This window comes from Idiotropiscis lumnitzeri, chromosome 7 (genome assembly GCF_059441095.1).
Source record: "Idiotropiscis lumnitzeri isolate Australia: NSW breed Sydney's pygmy pipehorse chromosome 7, RoL_Ilum_1.0, whole genome shotgun sequence".
NCBI lineage: Eukaryota > Metazoa > Chordata > Actinopteri > Syngnathiformes > Syngnathidae > Idiotropiscis > Idiotropiscis lumnitzeri.
The window spans coordinates 5,540,387-5,556,389 of NC_142397.1; the positions used below are offsets into that span (position 1 = coordinate 5,540,387).

The 16,003-nt window shown below is 41.5% G+C and overlaps 1 protein-coding gene across 2 annotated transcripts in view; it reads right to left on the reverse strand.

Annotated features, from left to right (window-relative positions):
- The window catches only part of LOC148333211 (neprilysin-like), a 34,646-nt gene extending 19,440 nt beyond the window's left edge, over positions 1-15,206 (reverse strand). Inside the window, exons 1-5 of one of the 2 annotated variants that reach the window (XM_088301044.1) lie at positions 14,881-15,206; positions 11,800-11,939; positions 7,263-7,439; positions 5,751-5,786; positions 3,220-3,381 (exon numbers count right to left, since the gene is read on the reverse strand). In XM_088301044.1, the coding sequence (XP_088157170.1) occupies positions 3,220-3,381; positions 5,751-5,786; positions 7,263-7,398 (334 nt within the window). In that variant the 5' untranslated portion in view covers positions 7,399-7,439; positions 11,800-11,939; positions 14,881-15,206. The remainder of the gene's footprint in view (positions 1-3,219; positions 3,382-5,750; positions 5,787-7,262; positions 7,440-11,799; positions 11,940-14,880) is intronic. The other variant, XM_088301043.1, reaches the window with a different exon arrangement.
- Between the last annotated feature and the right edge of the window lie 797 nt (positions 15,207-16,003).

Genomic DNA, 16,003 nt, shown 5'->3' on the forward strand with positions numbered 1-16,003 from the left:
ATTTTTGCGGTTCTAGTAGGCTTTTCCTGACATTTTCTTTTGCTAAGATGAAGCCTGAAGCTGTTGTGGTGACACTGACCGCTCATATCGGTCCCAGTTTTAGCTGAAGAAAACAACCTCCTGATTTTGACACCTCCTTGCTTCACAGGTGTTTTTTGACGATGTGCATTTTATTGCCAAACATACCTTTTGGAATTTCCGGACACAAAGTTCAACCGGGTTTCATTGGACCGTAATAAAATCTGTCAAACACGAGGGGAAATGTGTGATGCTCTGTAAAGGCTTACGCGAACAACAACACTCATCACAGAGGAACACAATTATATGTGTCTTGAGATTTCCGACATGCCAGAAAGTCATCCAAACATTTTAAGACTGATTGGAAGCTGGCAATCACTCCTTGTCCCTTCATCAAGCCAATGGAAAATTCAAACAATCACTTCCAAATCCAAACGATCATAAAACCGCTCTCTATTGTACAGCAGAAGTAGGATAAGTTACATAGATGCAAGTCGCGGGTTGGTCCAAGTCTCAAGTCTAAACATTCCAGTTTTTTGAAAGTCCCAAATTACGGTTAGGGGGGGGACAAAAATAGAGGAGCCACATTTCAAGCAACTCATACAATCTTGCTCAATCACAACATATTAAAATGGATATTGAAACGTTTTTTCACTGAACATAACGCAAACAAAAATACATTTAAACCTAAGAAAGTTAAATGAACGACGTTAGAGTGTGAAATAATGTTTTACTATATCCTATCATATTTAGAAGAATATTTTAAGTATGGCGAGTGGGGTGACGTAGCACCACAGCAAGTCATCCCACACACCACGGTGTCTATATATTAGACACGTGTATGCTAACACATTCACAAACGCAATTTTATAATGGTATAGTTTCCACTTTTCAGATTTTCTAACAATTTATTGTCGTTTCAGTTAAACAAATAACCAACATGGAGTCTAGTTCATGTTTGACCCGATATCAGTTAGCTACACAATGAAGCTAACCTAGCTTACCTGCGTCTGTGAGTTTCAAAGTGATGGATGAAGTCAAATGTCGTAGTTGTTGTTTTTAATCATTGACATACAAACTTCACATGTTGCCATTGCCTTTCCCCCGATTTTATGAAGATAATAATCCTAGAATCCAAACGAAATCATCTTTGAAGCTCCCGGTGTGTTACTAAATTAGCTGGCCTTAGCAATCGGCCTCATCAATTGCCCGCTTTGCCAGGTTTGTTGTGTGCATGACACAAAAAAATAATAATTAAAAAACAAAAGTAAACTGGATACATTCAAAAAGCCAAGTTGAGTCTTAGTTTTAGCCACGAAACTCACAAGTCCAAAAAACTGCCGCACAAGTCTGAATCGAAATGTCATCACCTCTGCTGTACAGACATTTTTATTACATCTTAACATTCTTCATTATCATACAAGGGTAACATTAAGCTAACCACTGATGGAAAAAAGTCAAAGACAAATTTATGTTGAGTGACTGCTGTGGTCAAGAAGCTAACGACGTTTCAGCTGTCATTCAGAAAGCTAATGCTAAAAACAACATTAGCCACAAAGAATCACGTTTAATTATGTGTGTTTTGAAATTTCAGACACCTCTGAAATTCAGCCCGTCATCAAATGCCCGATTGAGAGCCGCCATTTCTTCTCGTCCTTTGTTTAATACAGAAGGAAACACTGAAATGAAATCTAAAGCTAAACGATCATAAAGCTGTTATTACCTAGACAGGAAATGGCCATGTTGGAATTCTGAACCGTATTTCGATCCCCTGTTTATAAAAACGAGCTAACAAGTGATGACATTTCAACCACCTGAGGATTGGGAATGTGACTCCTAAAAACAACGCTAACCACAAAGCACCGCACGTCTGTTGATTATGTGTGTCTTGATCCATAGCCAGAAATTCATCGGATCAACAGTGTACTTTGCGCTTCAGTTGAGAAAAAAAAAAGAAGTCAGTCCTTCAGACAGTCGGCTCCACGGCGACTGCCAATTGACATCGGTGACCTTGACGCCACTCAAACGACCCTCTCACTTACAAGTATCGCACGTCATAAGGTGAGAAGGAATGTAACACGAGCCTGTTTGTATCCGCCTGCCTGCAAAAGACACGCGCTGATCCAGCCTGTGGCGGAGCTCACTCAGCGGATCTGCCAAACTCACCCGGCATTTGTGACAGCTACCGAGTTTCACATCCTGAATTAACGTCCACTTTAGTTACAGAATGAGTCGACTCCTCAATCCCTGTTTTGAATGCCATCGGTGACTTAGCTTGGAGGCTGAAGTTTTGAAAGCAGCAGCGGACCATTTAAGAACTGATTGTGGCATACAATAATCATAAAGTTAGGGATCGTCAGACTTTCGGGGAAATTTGAAGCATGAACACAAAGTGCACTTTACATTGGACAAAAAACTGTTCCTGCCTTAATTTTTTCCCTAGCCCTTCAGGTTTTTATTACAATAATAGACTAACAATAATAAACTATGAAATCTAATATTATATACCATAGTATTCGTGGCAGGTCATGCAAATATACTACATAGTATTTATGAATTATGTTAAGGTTCAGCAACTGGTGAATTTTTTTTCTGAACCGTCATAGGTATAAATTACAACGCAAAGTAATATTCGTATCACGCAAGCTTTTATAGTTCAAACATAAAACCAATAAATGAAAATGCCTCCAAAAACCTGTTGTCAAGACATTGCGTGAAATTAATATGAAATATAAAAAATATATTTAGAGACATAAAGCCATCTTGATTTAAAATTTGCATATGACTAGTATTATTTGCCAGTCTCTAAACTTTTTAAATAACGAACATTAATTAATTGATCAATTCAACCGGTTAGTGGGTGTCTGCCTCACAGGTTTGAGGTTCAGGATCCAAATCTTGGTTTGCACGTTTTTTTTTTCCCCCTAGGTACTCCGACTACCTCCACATTCCAAAAACAACCTACGTTTACTGTAAACTCCAAAATTGTCCATGAGTGTAAATTGTCATCGCCCCAAATCAGCTAGCACGAGCGAACCCCTAATGAGGAAAAGCACGACAGAAAAACGATGAATGGAGAATTGATAAATAATCTTTTTCTCTGTTTGCAATTAAGGAGAACCGACTCCATGATTTGTATTGTGGCCTTTATGTGTGTGTGCGTGTGTGTGCGTGTGTGTCAATCAGTGAACAGACGCTGACCTTTGAGAACGACTGCCAGTTTATCTTGTAGGATGCCGAAGGTGCTGTATCTCGAGCTGGTCTCAGGGATGATATTCTTTTTGAGCCACCCACCGCAAGCGTATTGGTAGAAATTGTCGCATGGATCCACGCTGGCGTCCATGTTCTCAATCAGGCGAGCCGCTGCACGACAAAGAGAAAATGTTTGAATCAGTCAGTCATGAAAACAAAAAAAAAAATAAATAAATCAGCCTGGAAGGACTTGCTTGTCAAAGACTCTACTTGAGTTTGTAGGCCCCGAGATGTCCTTGGGCCCCCAAACGTCAAAAGATTCATAAAAACTGACAGCACGACGAGTCTAGACGTGGCATTCTGATTCATTTTTGAATGAAGCAGCAAAATACACTCATTTTTATCCATCTCAGGGGGCGGCCATTTATCCTCTTTCTGTCGCCTGAAAATGACATCACAGTTCATCTCAAAGCTCAGATAACGACCAATCGTGGCTCAGCTTGCGAAAGTCACATGATCAAAATGGTCGTTATCTGAGCCCTAAGCAATCATTTATGTCATTTATAGTCGCCAGAAAGTGACAAAATGGCCGCCCCCCTGAGCTGGATGAAAATGTGTGGATTCTGCTGATTAATTCATATTCCACAAATGCAATTTTAATCAGAATGCTGCGTTTAGACTAGTGGGGACGCATAGAACATATTGTCGTAAAGTGGAATGTAAAATCTAAACCAGGCGTGGGCAAACTACGGCCCGGGGGCCACACGTGGCCCGTTAAACGTTTGCCTGCTTACATTTGAATATCTGAATTCTTACTATAGTGCGCCATTTGTTTTGTTTTGGAAAGAAGACTTATTTCCTGTGGAGTGCGTCTTAACTTGGCAACCCTCCAGTGTGATTTTGCGCAGAGGCCACCTCGTGAAAATGTGTCACAAAGGGAGATCCCAGGATTATTGAATTTGGATTGATGGATTAGGTTTTTGATCAAATCGGGAAATGAAGAATGGAAACGTGCATGGTTTCCAACTCAAAGATAAGAGACACAACTTCATTCGTTACTATAAAAGCCACCAAAACAGGCAAGCTACATTAACTTCGCAGAGTCGCTCCAGAATAGTTGGTCTAATATTAACAGAGCTTAATTTTGGGGATGCATCCATTTTTTTTTTGTCTATAATTGGAAACAGAAGTGTCTATTTGAGGGAGGTGTTTATCAGTCTTGAGTAGGCCATTGCATATGTTTGCTCTATAGCAAAGGTCAGGAATGATTTAACCTTTTGTTTCGTTCAAAAGTGCAACAAAATTGTATTGAAGCATCACATCTTGGGAGAAAAACAAAAATAATAGTACTTTTCTTTTTTGGTTAAAAAAAATAAAATAATAATAATAATAATAATCATCATTTTAATTCAACATCATGGATTTTATTTATTTATATATTTTAAGTAATGCGACAACTTTAACCACAACAAATATCTCTTTCACCAAATTAGCATGAATCAAATAAGTCTATGGCGTCCCGCTTCAATTATTAAGTCTTTTCTAGTCCAAATGAATGTGGATCATCCCAAGATGTGCTCAGACTTCCAAGTCAACACTCAACTATCGACGTGAGACACATTTTGAAGAGCTCGTGCTAAATAAACACCAGTCAGCAGGGTAAATACGCTTGATTTGTTTTCTCGTCTGGAATCAGCCAAGCCTTTGCCTCATTCTCTTTGTTTATACTAAAAAATAAAAACAAGCAGGAGGTTGGCACGATGAAGGAGCGATCCTCCTCCTCATCAAAACCCGTTGCCTGATATTTGTCTTCGGGGTTAGACCAGAAGACTCGTTGATCTGGACCACCGGCCTTTCCCTTTACCGCCTGGCACACAAAGACAATGTTTCACGCTCTGCTGGTACAGTGAATAACGTACATATACACAAGTCCCCTTGAAAACAAGCAAGCCTTCTTTGCCCTTCAGAGACAAATATGCTAATAAAACACACATGTGGTGAAAATCTTTTTGTTGTTGGTTGATGTGGATTTGGAATTTTTTCCTTTTTTTTTTTTTTTTGCAGGCAGGTTCTCCTTGACAGGAGCATCCATTAGACCAGGTGTGGGCAAACTATGGCCCAGGGGCCACATGCGGCCCGTTAAAAGTTTTAATCCGGCCCGCTGAACTTGAAAAAAATTTAATGAATAAACCTTGTTCATGTTTTATTTTCTAAATACACATACTGTGATTTTCAATGACAAATATATTGTTGGAATGCTTTTCTTCAATTTTATTTAAAGTTAAATGTTATTTTTCTTTCTCCGATGAGGTGAGGTTTCCAAAACACTCCATCAAATCTGCTCCTGGTCCGGGCCCTCTGTCAAATTTTAGAACCTATTGTTGCCCGCCAATCAAAAAGTTTGCCCACCCGTGCGTTAGACATTGCAGACACAGGACATTGAGCAACACAAAGACTTCCAGAGCAGCCAATGTCATGCGTTTGTGCTCAGCACGTATGATGTTTAGCGGAATGAGACGGAAAGGAGACAAACTGCTTACCCGACCGGGTGCAGTCAGCTGTCGTGCAGATTTCGACTAAAAGGGAAACACAGAACAAATGGTGGTGAATGTTTGCTGTCATAATGTCCAAATGGGAATTGACATCCCCTTGCGACTCACACTAAGTGTGATTGCACACACTGTCATGACCTCGAAACGTGTGCATGTTCAACAAGACAGATTGTGCGTGAAGATTATGTACAGTGTTTGGAGGTATATTTTGAAGTATTTGTACCTGGAAATACGCAAAATGAAGCATTTCAAGGATTTCATTGGATTCTTTATGAAAAAGAATTGCTAAATTTTACACTTATGTTATCAATTCTATTTTTTTTTTAATTAAATTAAATTAAATGCAAATTCTATTCTTGATCTATTAGAGTGGATTTTCAATTGCATTTATTCAGTTTGTATTTAGTTCTTATTTTCATTTGTCTTAAATTGCGGCAATTTTATATCGGTGTAATGAATTACAAAAAAAATACATCATTGAAAGAAGGGTAACATTTTATGTGAACACATTTCATTTTAAAATGGTTGCAGGAAATATTAGTATTTTTTATTTGAAGAAAATATTTTATTTTCCTGTCAGGAATTATTGTAAAAAAAGGTTTAATGCATGCTTGTACAGAATACATGAATGTTAATATTACTGTGTGCATTTTTTATACGTTTAAAATGACCAAAAATGCATGCAATTTTACTTCCTTGGAATGAATTATTTTTCAAAAAATAATTGTTTTATAATCGAATATTATTTATTTTTTGCTATTTGGTAATAATAATTAATAATTGCTCATATTTGGCAGCCTATTAAGCCTCAACCATCCCTTTTTGCTGTAACTCAGCACAAAGACATTTCTCGTCAAATTACTGTTATGTATTATGTTCTAAACCTCTACTCACTAAATATTATAAATCATAAGGAATTCCACAAACACATTCGGCATGAATTGATCCATCCACAGCCACTTTGTGCAGCTGTCCCATTATTGGCTGTCTTTTCAAACGCCCTCTTGGAAATTATAGATCGATATCAGCACCATTTCTTGTTTGCTTTTGATTTTCCCAACGTGTGTGTACATTTCACCCAAAGTCAACTGGCATTAGCACACTGTTGAAAGGATCACCTGTCTGAGGGAAATTTTAAGTTAAAATTCACAATAAAGACAGAGAGAAAAAAGGTGACAAATGGGGCTAAACTGATCTGAAGCCGTTTTTGTTGGTGTGCTCTGGAAACGGCATGAAGACAAAGTAATTCAAAGTCAAGTCCAACATAATTAAATTTGCAGAGGGAATTCCGGCGTTCTGCACCAGTGCTAAAACTTTTGTTCTGCGTTTTAACAGCGGACTCGGCTCGCTAGAACGTGTCCTGCTCTTAAGCGTGCTCCTTCAAGCATTATGTAAAGTTCGGGTCCATGCACACATCCACCCCTGATGTTTTCTAATGTGGGTCTGGTAGAGGGTTTTGAAGGGTTGGGGAGGGGGTAAATAGCGGGGGGGGGGACTCACCAGTCGCCTGAGTTGCAAAGAGGATGACGAGGGCCACAACGATAATGAAGAGCAAGGAAACAACAGCGATGAGGGCGACCTCCAGGGAGGTCCAGCGGGTTTTTTTGGCCGACTTGGGCGTGTTGTTGTCGGTCATGGTCAGTACTTGGGCTTCTCTTGCAAGCTGTATGGAATCACCTGAAGAGCACATACACAGACCGTCAAATGTCTTGGACAAACGGGAGGACAGACGGATGGATAGACAGACATACAGACAGGCCGAGCAATCAACCTACCACCCGCCGGCCAACCCACAATTGCATCGACTGACCGACCCAGCACACAATTGACCAACCCACTGCAGACCAATTGACCCAGCCTAAAATCGGACCAAACGACCCAGTGACTAACAAACGCAGCGACCACCCAACTATTAACAAACCCATCGACCAACCGATCAACCCAGGAACTGACCAGCACCCTACTGACCTACCGAACCCTCCAGAAACCAACCAAACACCGACCCACTGAATGACCGAACCACCACCCGACCGACTCACGGACTGACAGACCAACCGACCCACTGATCGACCCACCTACCTAACAGCCAACCCACCAAGAGACAGATACAGACCGACGACCCTCTGACCAAGCGACCCAGCAACGAAACAACCCAATAATTGAACACCTACCAACAGAAAGACTAACCTACCAATAACCAAGGGCGTTGCCAGACCCCTTTCCCTGGGGCCCCCGAGATTCATTTTTCTGTCAGCTAGGTCTGTCCAAACCGGTACAAAGAAAGTTATTCCATATATCTCTCTCATAATTTTCCCGTCAAAGGTAAATGTTTAACATGAAGCGTTGGTGTTGTTATTGCAAATGGCTTGACGCATTGACTGCCATTGACGGCTAAGGACGTCAAAGGAGCAATGTGTGCGTTTAGGCATGTGTATGCATGTGCATGAGGAAGGGGGAAATAGTAGGGCAGTGGGCATCAACCATTTTTTCTCCACGGACCGGCTCATGTTCCAGCAGATATTTCGTGGATCGATAACCGTCCGTTACATTCCTGCTGTGGAATCTACAATTGAGACATATATGCTCGGCGACATCCAGCCAATTGTCTGATCCGCTTATCCTATTTTCATTAAAAACTCACTTAATTCGTAAATTAGTAGATTCCATCTAGTTCACTAGATACGTAGATCCAGAGCTATGTCCATTAGAAATGTTGACAAACGCGCAAGTTCTTCTGGGTATTCAGTATTCTCAGAATTCTTCTGAACAGGCCTTGAAAAAAAAAAAAAATCTTTAAAAGTTGTCACAGTTCAATTTACTGGCCACTGATGGCAGAAAGAAACCAAGAAAGTGGTGGGAAAACAACCCGACAGACAAATCTTTAGACGGTTTCCTCCTGCTGCTCACTAAACAGCTTTGTTTTCCTCTCTGGGGCCAAAGTGAGAACTTTGCAAAGTTCATGGAACAAGCAAGAAAGTATCTCTGAAGGCAATTAATCTGTAATCCCCCAGCACGCACTCACGCGATCGCTGCTCACACACACGCAGACCTAAGAGCCATGGTGTTTTTCTCTTTCTCTCACATACTTTTATAAGCTGGTGTCATGAGGAGCCTGAGCACACGGTGGGTCTTTCCATGTGTTGGCTGAGATGAAAGCGCCACACAACCAGAGGACAAAGCCTCCTGGCTTTCTTAGAATGAACAGAAAAACACGTGCACACACATACTCTAGGTTCATAATTCGTATTTCCATTGTATTATTGACGACAGATCAATGTAAAGCCAACGTTGCTATCCATGCATATAATGGCGCGTTAATAAAGCAGGAATTTTAAGCGGGCCATCCCGAGCTCGTTTATCAACGGCTAAAAAAGAGAATGCTGCGGATCCAGAAATCTTTAGGTTGAAAGTCTGCAAATATGAGTACATCTAATGAGAGCCATCTAGTGGAGTAGGAGGAACTACAATGGAAATTAGTTGAAGGCACTCTCTACTATTTCATATTTCATCTTTTCTGAGGCCTTTTCATATTGTTTTTACCAAAGTTATCATTGGAATCTTATTACTTGAAGTCCTTCTAAAAAAAGGTTTTCGGGTAATTTTTTTTTTCATGTCCCAGACAAGGTAGAAGCATTCATACATTCATTATCAGAGGCGCTGATCAACCACTGACACTCAAAATCACATGGAGGGACAATTTGGAGTGCTACACTAAAACTTCTAGTGTGCATGTTTTTGGAATCAGTTGAAGACATGAAGATGGGTCCGGGACTATATTTGTACGCATTGTGAGAATTTATAGGTGAGATATTTTGGAGCCTAGCGGGGTGATTTAGCGATCATTAGTCTGCCTCACACTCGAGAGATCCTGGGTTTGAATCTCGGGTCAGGCTTCGGGTCAAAAATTGCAGGATAGGTGAGATGAAATCCGGACCGGCTAGATACAGCCCACAGATATGAGGTTGCCCACTGCCGGCATCAAGCCACCGAGATTCAGTTCCCACTTGAGCATGCATCCCGTCACTCCACACACACCCGAGTGGAGGCTTTCCACTCAAAGCCTGTCGTTCTTTTTAGGCAGCGCTCGTGTTGAATAAAAGAGAGACAAACAAGAAAATGAAATCAAACATCCTGTGCAATCCGACGAGGACGAGGTTGGAGGACGTGGAGGTCAGATGCGTTTGACTTTATTTTCTCATCTGGAGGCAAAACACATAACCGTGACAAGCCAGGCATCCCGCCACTGCATTGAAACTATGTGCGTATAGACGTCAACCTCAGCGCGCATTGTTCCGTCCCTCCATCCTGATTCATGGCGGGCCAAGAAATGAAATGCAGATGCAATGAAGTTTATACAAACAGAAGAGAGAAGACCAAGGCGAGGGAATGTGGAACGGAGGAGGGTACAAACCAAGTGGGACACGGACAGGCACTAAATCATGTTTAAAGGCGACTGCCTCACACTGAGCTGAGGCATGTACGGTATGGGTGTTATCAGCCAATCAGATCATGTCACGCATTCGCCATCACCACGCTGGTGTTTTGATTGCATGCATTGGAACCTCCAAAGTGGAACAGGATCGAATCACCGTCAGTATTTTAAAACCAAATGAAACAAAATAAAGTAAAACTGCTCGTCTCAAGAGGACTGCTTCGACCCGCTGCACACTGAAATTAATCGTCATCCAGGGTATGTTGTTTGGTAACTAGTTCTCGAGCCGTCAGCCATTTTGGAATTGCTGGTCAACGGAGCTTTTATTACCAAATAAATACACACAGGTGTACATTTTATATAAGCAGAGGCCAAAGCAAAGTGTGCGAGTCTTATCACCAAAATGCACAGGGGCAGTCTGTGAATGAGGTTGATTATTGCCTGCAGCTGGAATTGGCATCCTTGATTAATTAAAACAATTTTTATCAGCTAGAGCATGATTACTTCTCTGTGTGTCCATCTCCTGCATTGACATCTCGTGTTATACTCTTTCCTTTTAAGAGAGATCGCTCGGTGTTCATGCATAACTGTAAGAGGAAGTAAGTTTAAGCAAATCTTCACGATTAATATAATTGTACAATTTAAACAAAATTCAACAGCGGGAGGGAGAGCTAGGAAATTGCCTCTACAGGTTTTGGATCAAGCCTCGATCAGGTAAAGTTCATCATGTTAACGCGGCACCGAGGGTGAAAACAACCAATCGACGAGGAGGGAAGCATAACAATTGAGTCCACAGAGTACAGGAACAGCAAGCTTTACGGCAGCGTGTTTTATCACGCTTGTGGTTTCATTTGAGGAGACCCCAAAGTTTCCACGCTCCCCCGTTTCTCTTTTCTATGGCCCCGTCTCCCCCCAAAATATCCAAAACATAATCACTCCCCGTGTCTCTCGGGACCTCGGCAACCCCTTCAAAATTAAAGCCATCATTCACCAGGAACTCCTGAGAAACACCCTTGCAAACGCACTCATGCACAACAGTCGGAGAGTTTTACGAACCACATGCATGCAAGCCATGAACGTGTCGTACACTTAATTGAAGTGTTCTAATAAGCGCAGGAATGTGCCCTAGTTTAACTGGAAATAACACGTTCTGTGGCACATGTGGCTGGTCGCTGCTGCTCACGGATATGAATTACATCTACCGAACATTTTGGGAAGTTTAGTCCCAGAGTCAAATAAACTCGGTAAACCCCGAGAAAGCTTTGGTGTTATTTGAGTCAAGTTACTGGAGTGATGCCAGAAACAGGCGCTGTTGTGAATAAGAGGCCAGAAAATGCGGCTTGAGTCCAAAAGGGTGACCACAGGTTGGATTCCTTGGATGAGGTCGCCAACCGGATGGTTTCTCCCATTTACAGTTGAGGTGTGCAAGACATTTAAAATCCCTGTAAAGGGAAAATAAAAGTCTTTGAAATTTGACACACCACAGACAAGAGTTGATAACAACCCTGCCAAACAACAATGATCTGGAAAAAAAATTGCATAAAATGAAATGGGGCTTCAAAATGTGCTGTCTAACTCTGTTTAACATGAGTGAGGTTTTCTTACTTTTGGTATCGTCATAGATGGGTGCAGTTAGAAATGGGCATTTGCGCCATTGTGGGAGTGAACACAGCCAACTTCAATCCAGGCCAATGGAAGTGGCTCCTCTCACTCGCTTTAAATTCAACACAGGAAAGCCGCACGGTCTATGCGGAAAAATATAAAATGAGGTTGATTAGAGACCTATTAAATTGTAACATGTAAATTCAACAACATTTAATGTTTCCAAGGTGAAAATAATTAAATCATGCCGGGTTTGACATGACGTTTTAAAATCATCAATCAATAAGCAAAGAGACGAGACGAAACGCGTGACTTGTCACGCTGTCAGCTGAAGATGGTAATGAATTACAGAAACAGGTTTAATGTCAAGTGTCTCAGCGCACTGGAGCCACCAAGAGCGCGCACACTTCTATTTGGGGATATATAGTCGGTGACCAATCCTAAAAGTAATTTCCACCAGCCCCATGAAACTTTCAAAAAGTCCTTTCACCATCTGACAGAATATCTCCATTGAAAAATGGAACTTCAAACTAAATTTGACATTTCCACAAAAGTTTAAATAATACAGATGATGAAAATGTAAATGTGCCGTTACCATACCAGAGCAAATCAGATCTTGCACCCCCCCCAACAGCGCGCGCATCACAGTTTGGGAATCCATGCTCAGGGGAATGCCGAATGCACCATTTTAATTTGCTTGAGAACAGCGGCTCAGCAGACTGCAGCCCTATGAAACCTTTCATAAATCTTCACAACTTCTGACACTTTGAACCGACCGACCAAATGAGGGCATGGTAATGCTTATTTTGTTTGAAAAAAAAAAAAAACACACACATTGGAGACAATTTAGTAATTCAGTTCTAACACATTTAATCACAGGCACGCCTATGAGTAAACTGCTGCAACCCGAAGAGTGAGTATGTCCCGGATAAAAAACTGTCCTATCTAACAAAAAATGATTGTTGTATTTCATATAACCGTTATTTCACCAGGCTCACCCCATTGAAATGATCAATCTCTTCCCTCACCAGGATAGCATGTCGACAGTAGAGTGGACGGTGCCGCCCGGGGAATAGTGAAAATCCACTTAAAATTGACACCGTCTGAAATGCATTGGGCGGGAAAATATATTTCCCATGAAATTCTATTTTTTAAAATGCTGATAAACATTCAATATGTGTTTTCCCCACCCAAAAAAGTTGGAAATGAGTAAAATAAATAAATAAGTAATTGAATGAATAAATAAATAAATTGGGCGACACGGTGGTCGACTGGTTCGCACGTCCGCCTTATAGTGTAGAGGTCGTCGCTTCGATTGCATCCCCGGCCTTCTTGTGTGGAGTGTGCATGTTCTCCGTGTGCCTGTGTGGGTTTTCTTTGGGTACTCTGATTTCCAGCCATATTCCAAAAACATCTATGGTAGCGATTGGCTGGCAACCGATTCTACCCGAATACAGCTGGGATAGCCTTGAGCACGCCCGTAACCCTTGTGAAGAGAAGCCGCTTTGATAGCGGAGGGATGGGTGGATAAATGAAGAAATAAATTTAAAAAATAAAATAATATGTGGATATGCCTCAAGTATGCGGGTGTCCACTATACGGCTTGCCATAAAACTTTGAATATATGCGACTCTTCGCCACACTTTTACCGACAAGCTAGAACAGAAAACCCACAAACCTGTTCCACATCCAATATAGGCCGACAAGACTGTATTGTTTTCTTTCGAACCATAAAAACATGTTGAGGTTGTCAAGGAAAAAGCAAATTGCCATTAAGAGAGGAAACTTTTGATATTGAAGGAGGGGCCAATTTTCAGAGGCTCTGTGTGGTGGGCCTAACACTTCTTGGGGGAGAGAAAAATTCCTACAATGTTGCGATTCCACTTTGAATCTGATACCTCCACCAAGGCAGCTCCTTGGCCCTATAAAACCTTTAATATATCGTCGCACAACCTTACACTTCGCACCCTGCGAGGGCCATGGAAAGACACGAGGGGGAAAAAATACATAAATGTTGCCATTACATTTTCAATCTTAGGCCCCCAACATCAAGGCATTTGTGCACCCTAAATAGTGTCCACATCAATTTGGGAATGCTCACTGCCACTTTGCGCAAGTAATTTCCACTAGAATATTATCACTGCCGCCTTATAAAACCTTTCATATGCACTCTCACCTGTCAGAATACAGTATTTCATTTGAAATTGTGCACCAAATTCAACAAACTTAAAAATAATAAAGATAAAAAATATGTGTCATTTGAGAAGGTAAAACAAAATGTAAATGGTACATATCGCCTTTAATAATAAATCAATCATTCATTCTCATTTAAATGTGATCCATTCTCTATACCGTTCATCCATAAAAGGATCACAAGCCTTTCGGGGCAAACAAACAACAATCGCACTCACATATGGACAATTTAGATACTTCAATGAATCCATGCAAGTTTTTGGAACATGGTCGGAAAGCGGGGTGCTTGGAGAAAAGGCACGCAGTAAGCGGTTCAGATAATGGATTGATGAATATTTATAATAAATCAAGTAAGCAGTTGTTCAAATCCATTAAATAGGTTTTAAATCACTTTTTGATGCACAAATATGAAAGGCCTATTCATAATGTAAATGCTCATTGGGATGGATAAAGGCTGCATGTCGCCCACGTGCCACACTTTGCCCACCACCGAATTCTCCAACCGAGTCCCACAAGAGCAGCAGCTCTGCCGTCCTATAAAACTTTCAATATGCCCTCGCAACATTTGACAGAATATGTCCGTCGGAAAAACAGAGCAGCATACAAAAATTGGACATTTCCACCAAGCTTGAAATGACCAAGATGAAAAGTTTGTGCGCAGGGACGCTCACTCATGCAATCAATTAAAGCACGCATAAAGTGGAGTGGTTCAAAAACCACTCAGCTGGCGCACACATGGTGACTGACGCTCCTGTTGCAAGTCAACAAGTCCAGTGTGGCTTTTTGCATGAATCAACTGGTGCACGCGCCGCCTGGAGCCACACAGCGTGCACGCCGATACCCACACGCACGCACACGGAACAGACACACATCGGCGGTGGCACAACTTACCGGACGTGTCGGGGAATTTTGCGACGATGCTATAAACTGGCATCCCATCCGCTCGTTAAACATCCATCAAATCCACTCGGGCGCAAAGTGGTCCGCCCGTCTCAATCTGGAAAGCTCCTCAAAGCGCAAAAATCCCGCCTCTCTTGCCTTCTTTACTGCGCACACGCACGCGCGCGCGCGCTCATACACGCACGCGCAGATTCTCCACTACCTGCTCCTTCCAAGCATGTCATGCAGCCGGGCAGGAGAAAGACGCAGCATAGCAGTATGCATGAAAATGATCCATCACACTCTCGGTGCAGGTGGTCAGGTGTGAGGTGCACATGGCGCCGTGATCCACTTTGAAGTACACCCCACCCCCGCCCAGCAGCACCAACCAGAGCCGGTGAAGCGCTCAAAAGCGGAGAAGTACGGTGGCCCAGATGTGTTGCCTAAAGGACAAAATATTGCGCAAGTGAAACACTTCTACAAACTCAGTGCAAGCAAATTGTGAAAAGAAAATGTACAATTCCAAGAAGTCCAACGATAGCCTCACAAATTTCAGGGTTTCAATCTCAGATCTTCATTTGTGGTGTTTGCATGTTGTCTCTGCGCTTGATTCAATGACAGTATCTTTCTTTGATCCTTAAAAACAATTCTCCTGTGAAATACAATCGATTAAACGATCAGAACTAACTCAGGTTTACAGGCATTTTTCTTATATTCTCAAAGGAACAATTCTCAAAACTTAGCATTGAACAAAAGTTTTCAAAGGCAACCGATGTTGCGTTCAATGTCGCAAATTTTTGTAAAATGTCCGCCAACAGTTTTAGAAATTAGTAACGTAATGGCGCGTTTGCCTCAAATCTTGTGGTCTTTGTAGTTTTTTTCCAAACTCTTGTGCGTTTTTTTTTTTTTCAATGGGACTTTTCGCCTCCCACATCTAAAAAAAAAAATGTTTGAGAACTTTGAAGACCGTAATCCTTCAGCAGTTTTTACTTCCTCTGGATTGTCAATGTACAATTTTTTTCATAAAATAATTTGACAAGATAGACTAAACAAGTAGCACCGCTTATGAAGACCACGGGCCTGTTGCAAAAATAGCACACCCGTAATGGGACATTGTAATTTCCTAAGAATGATG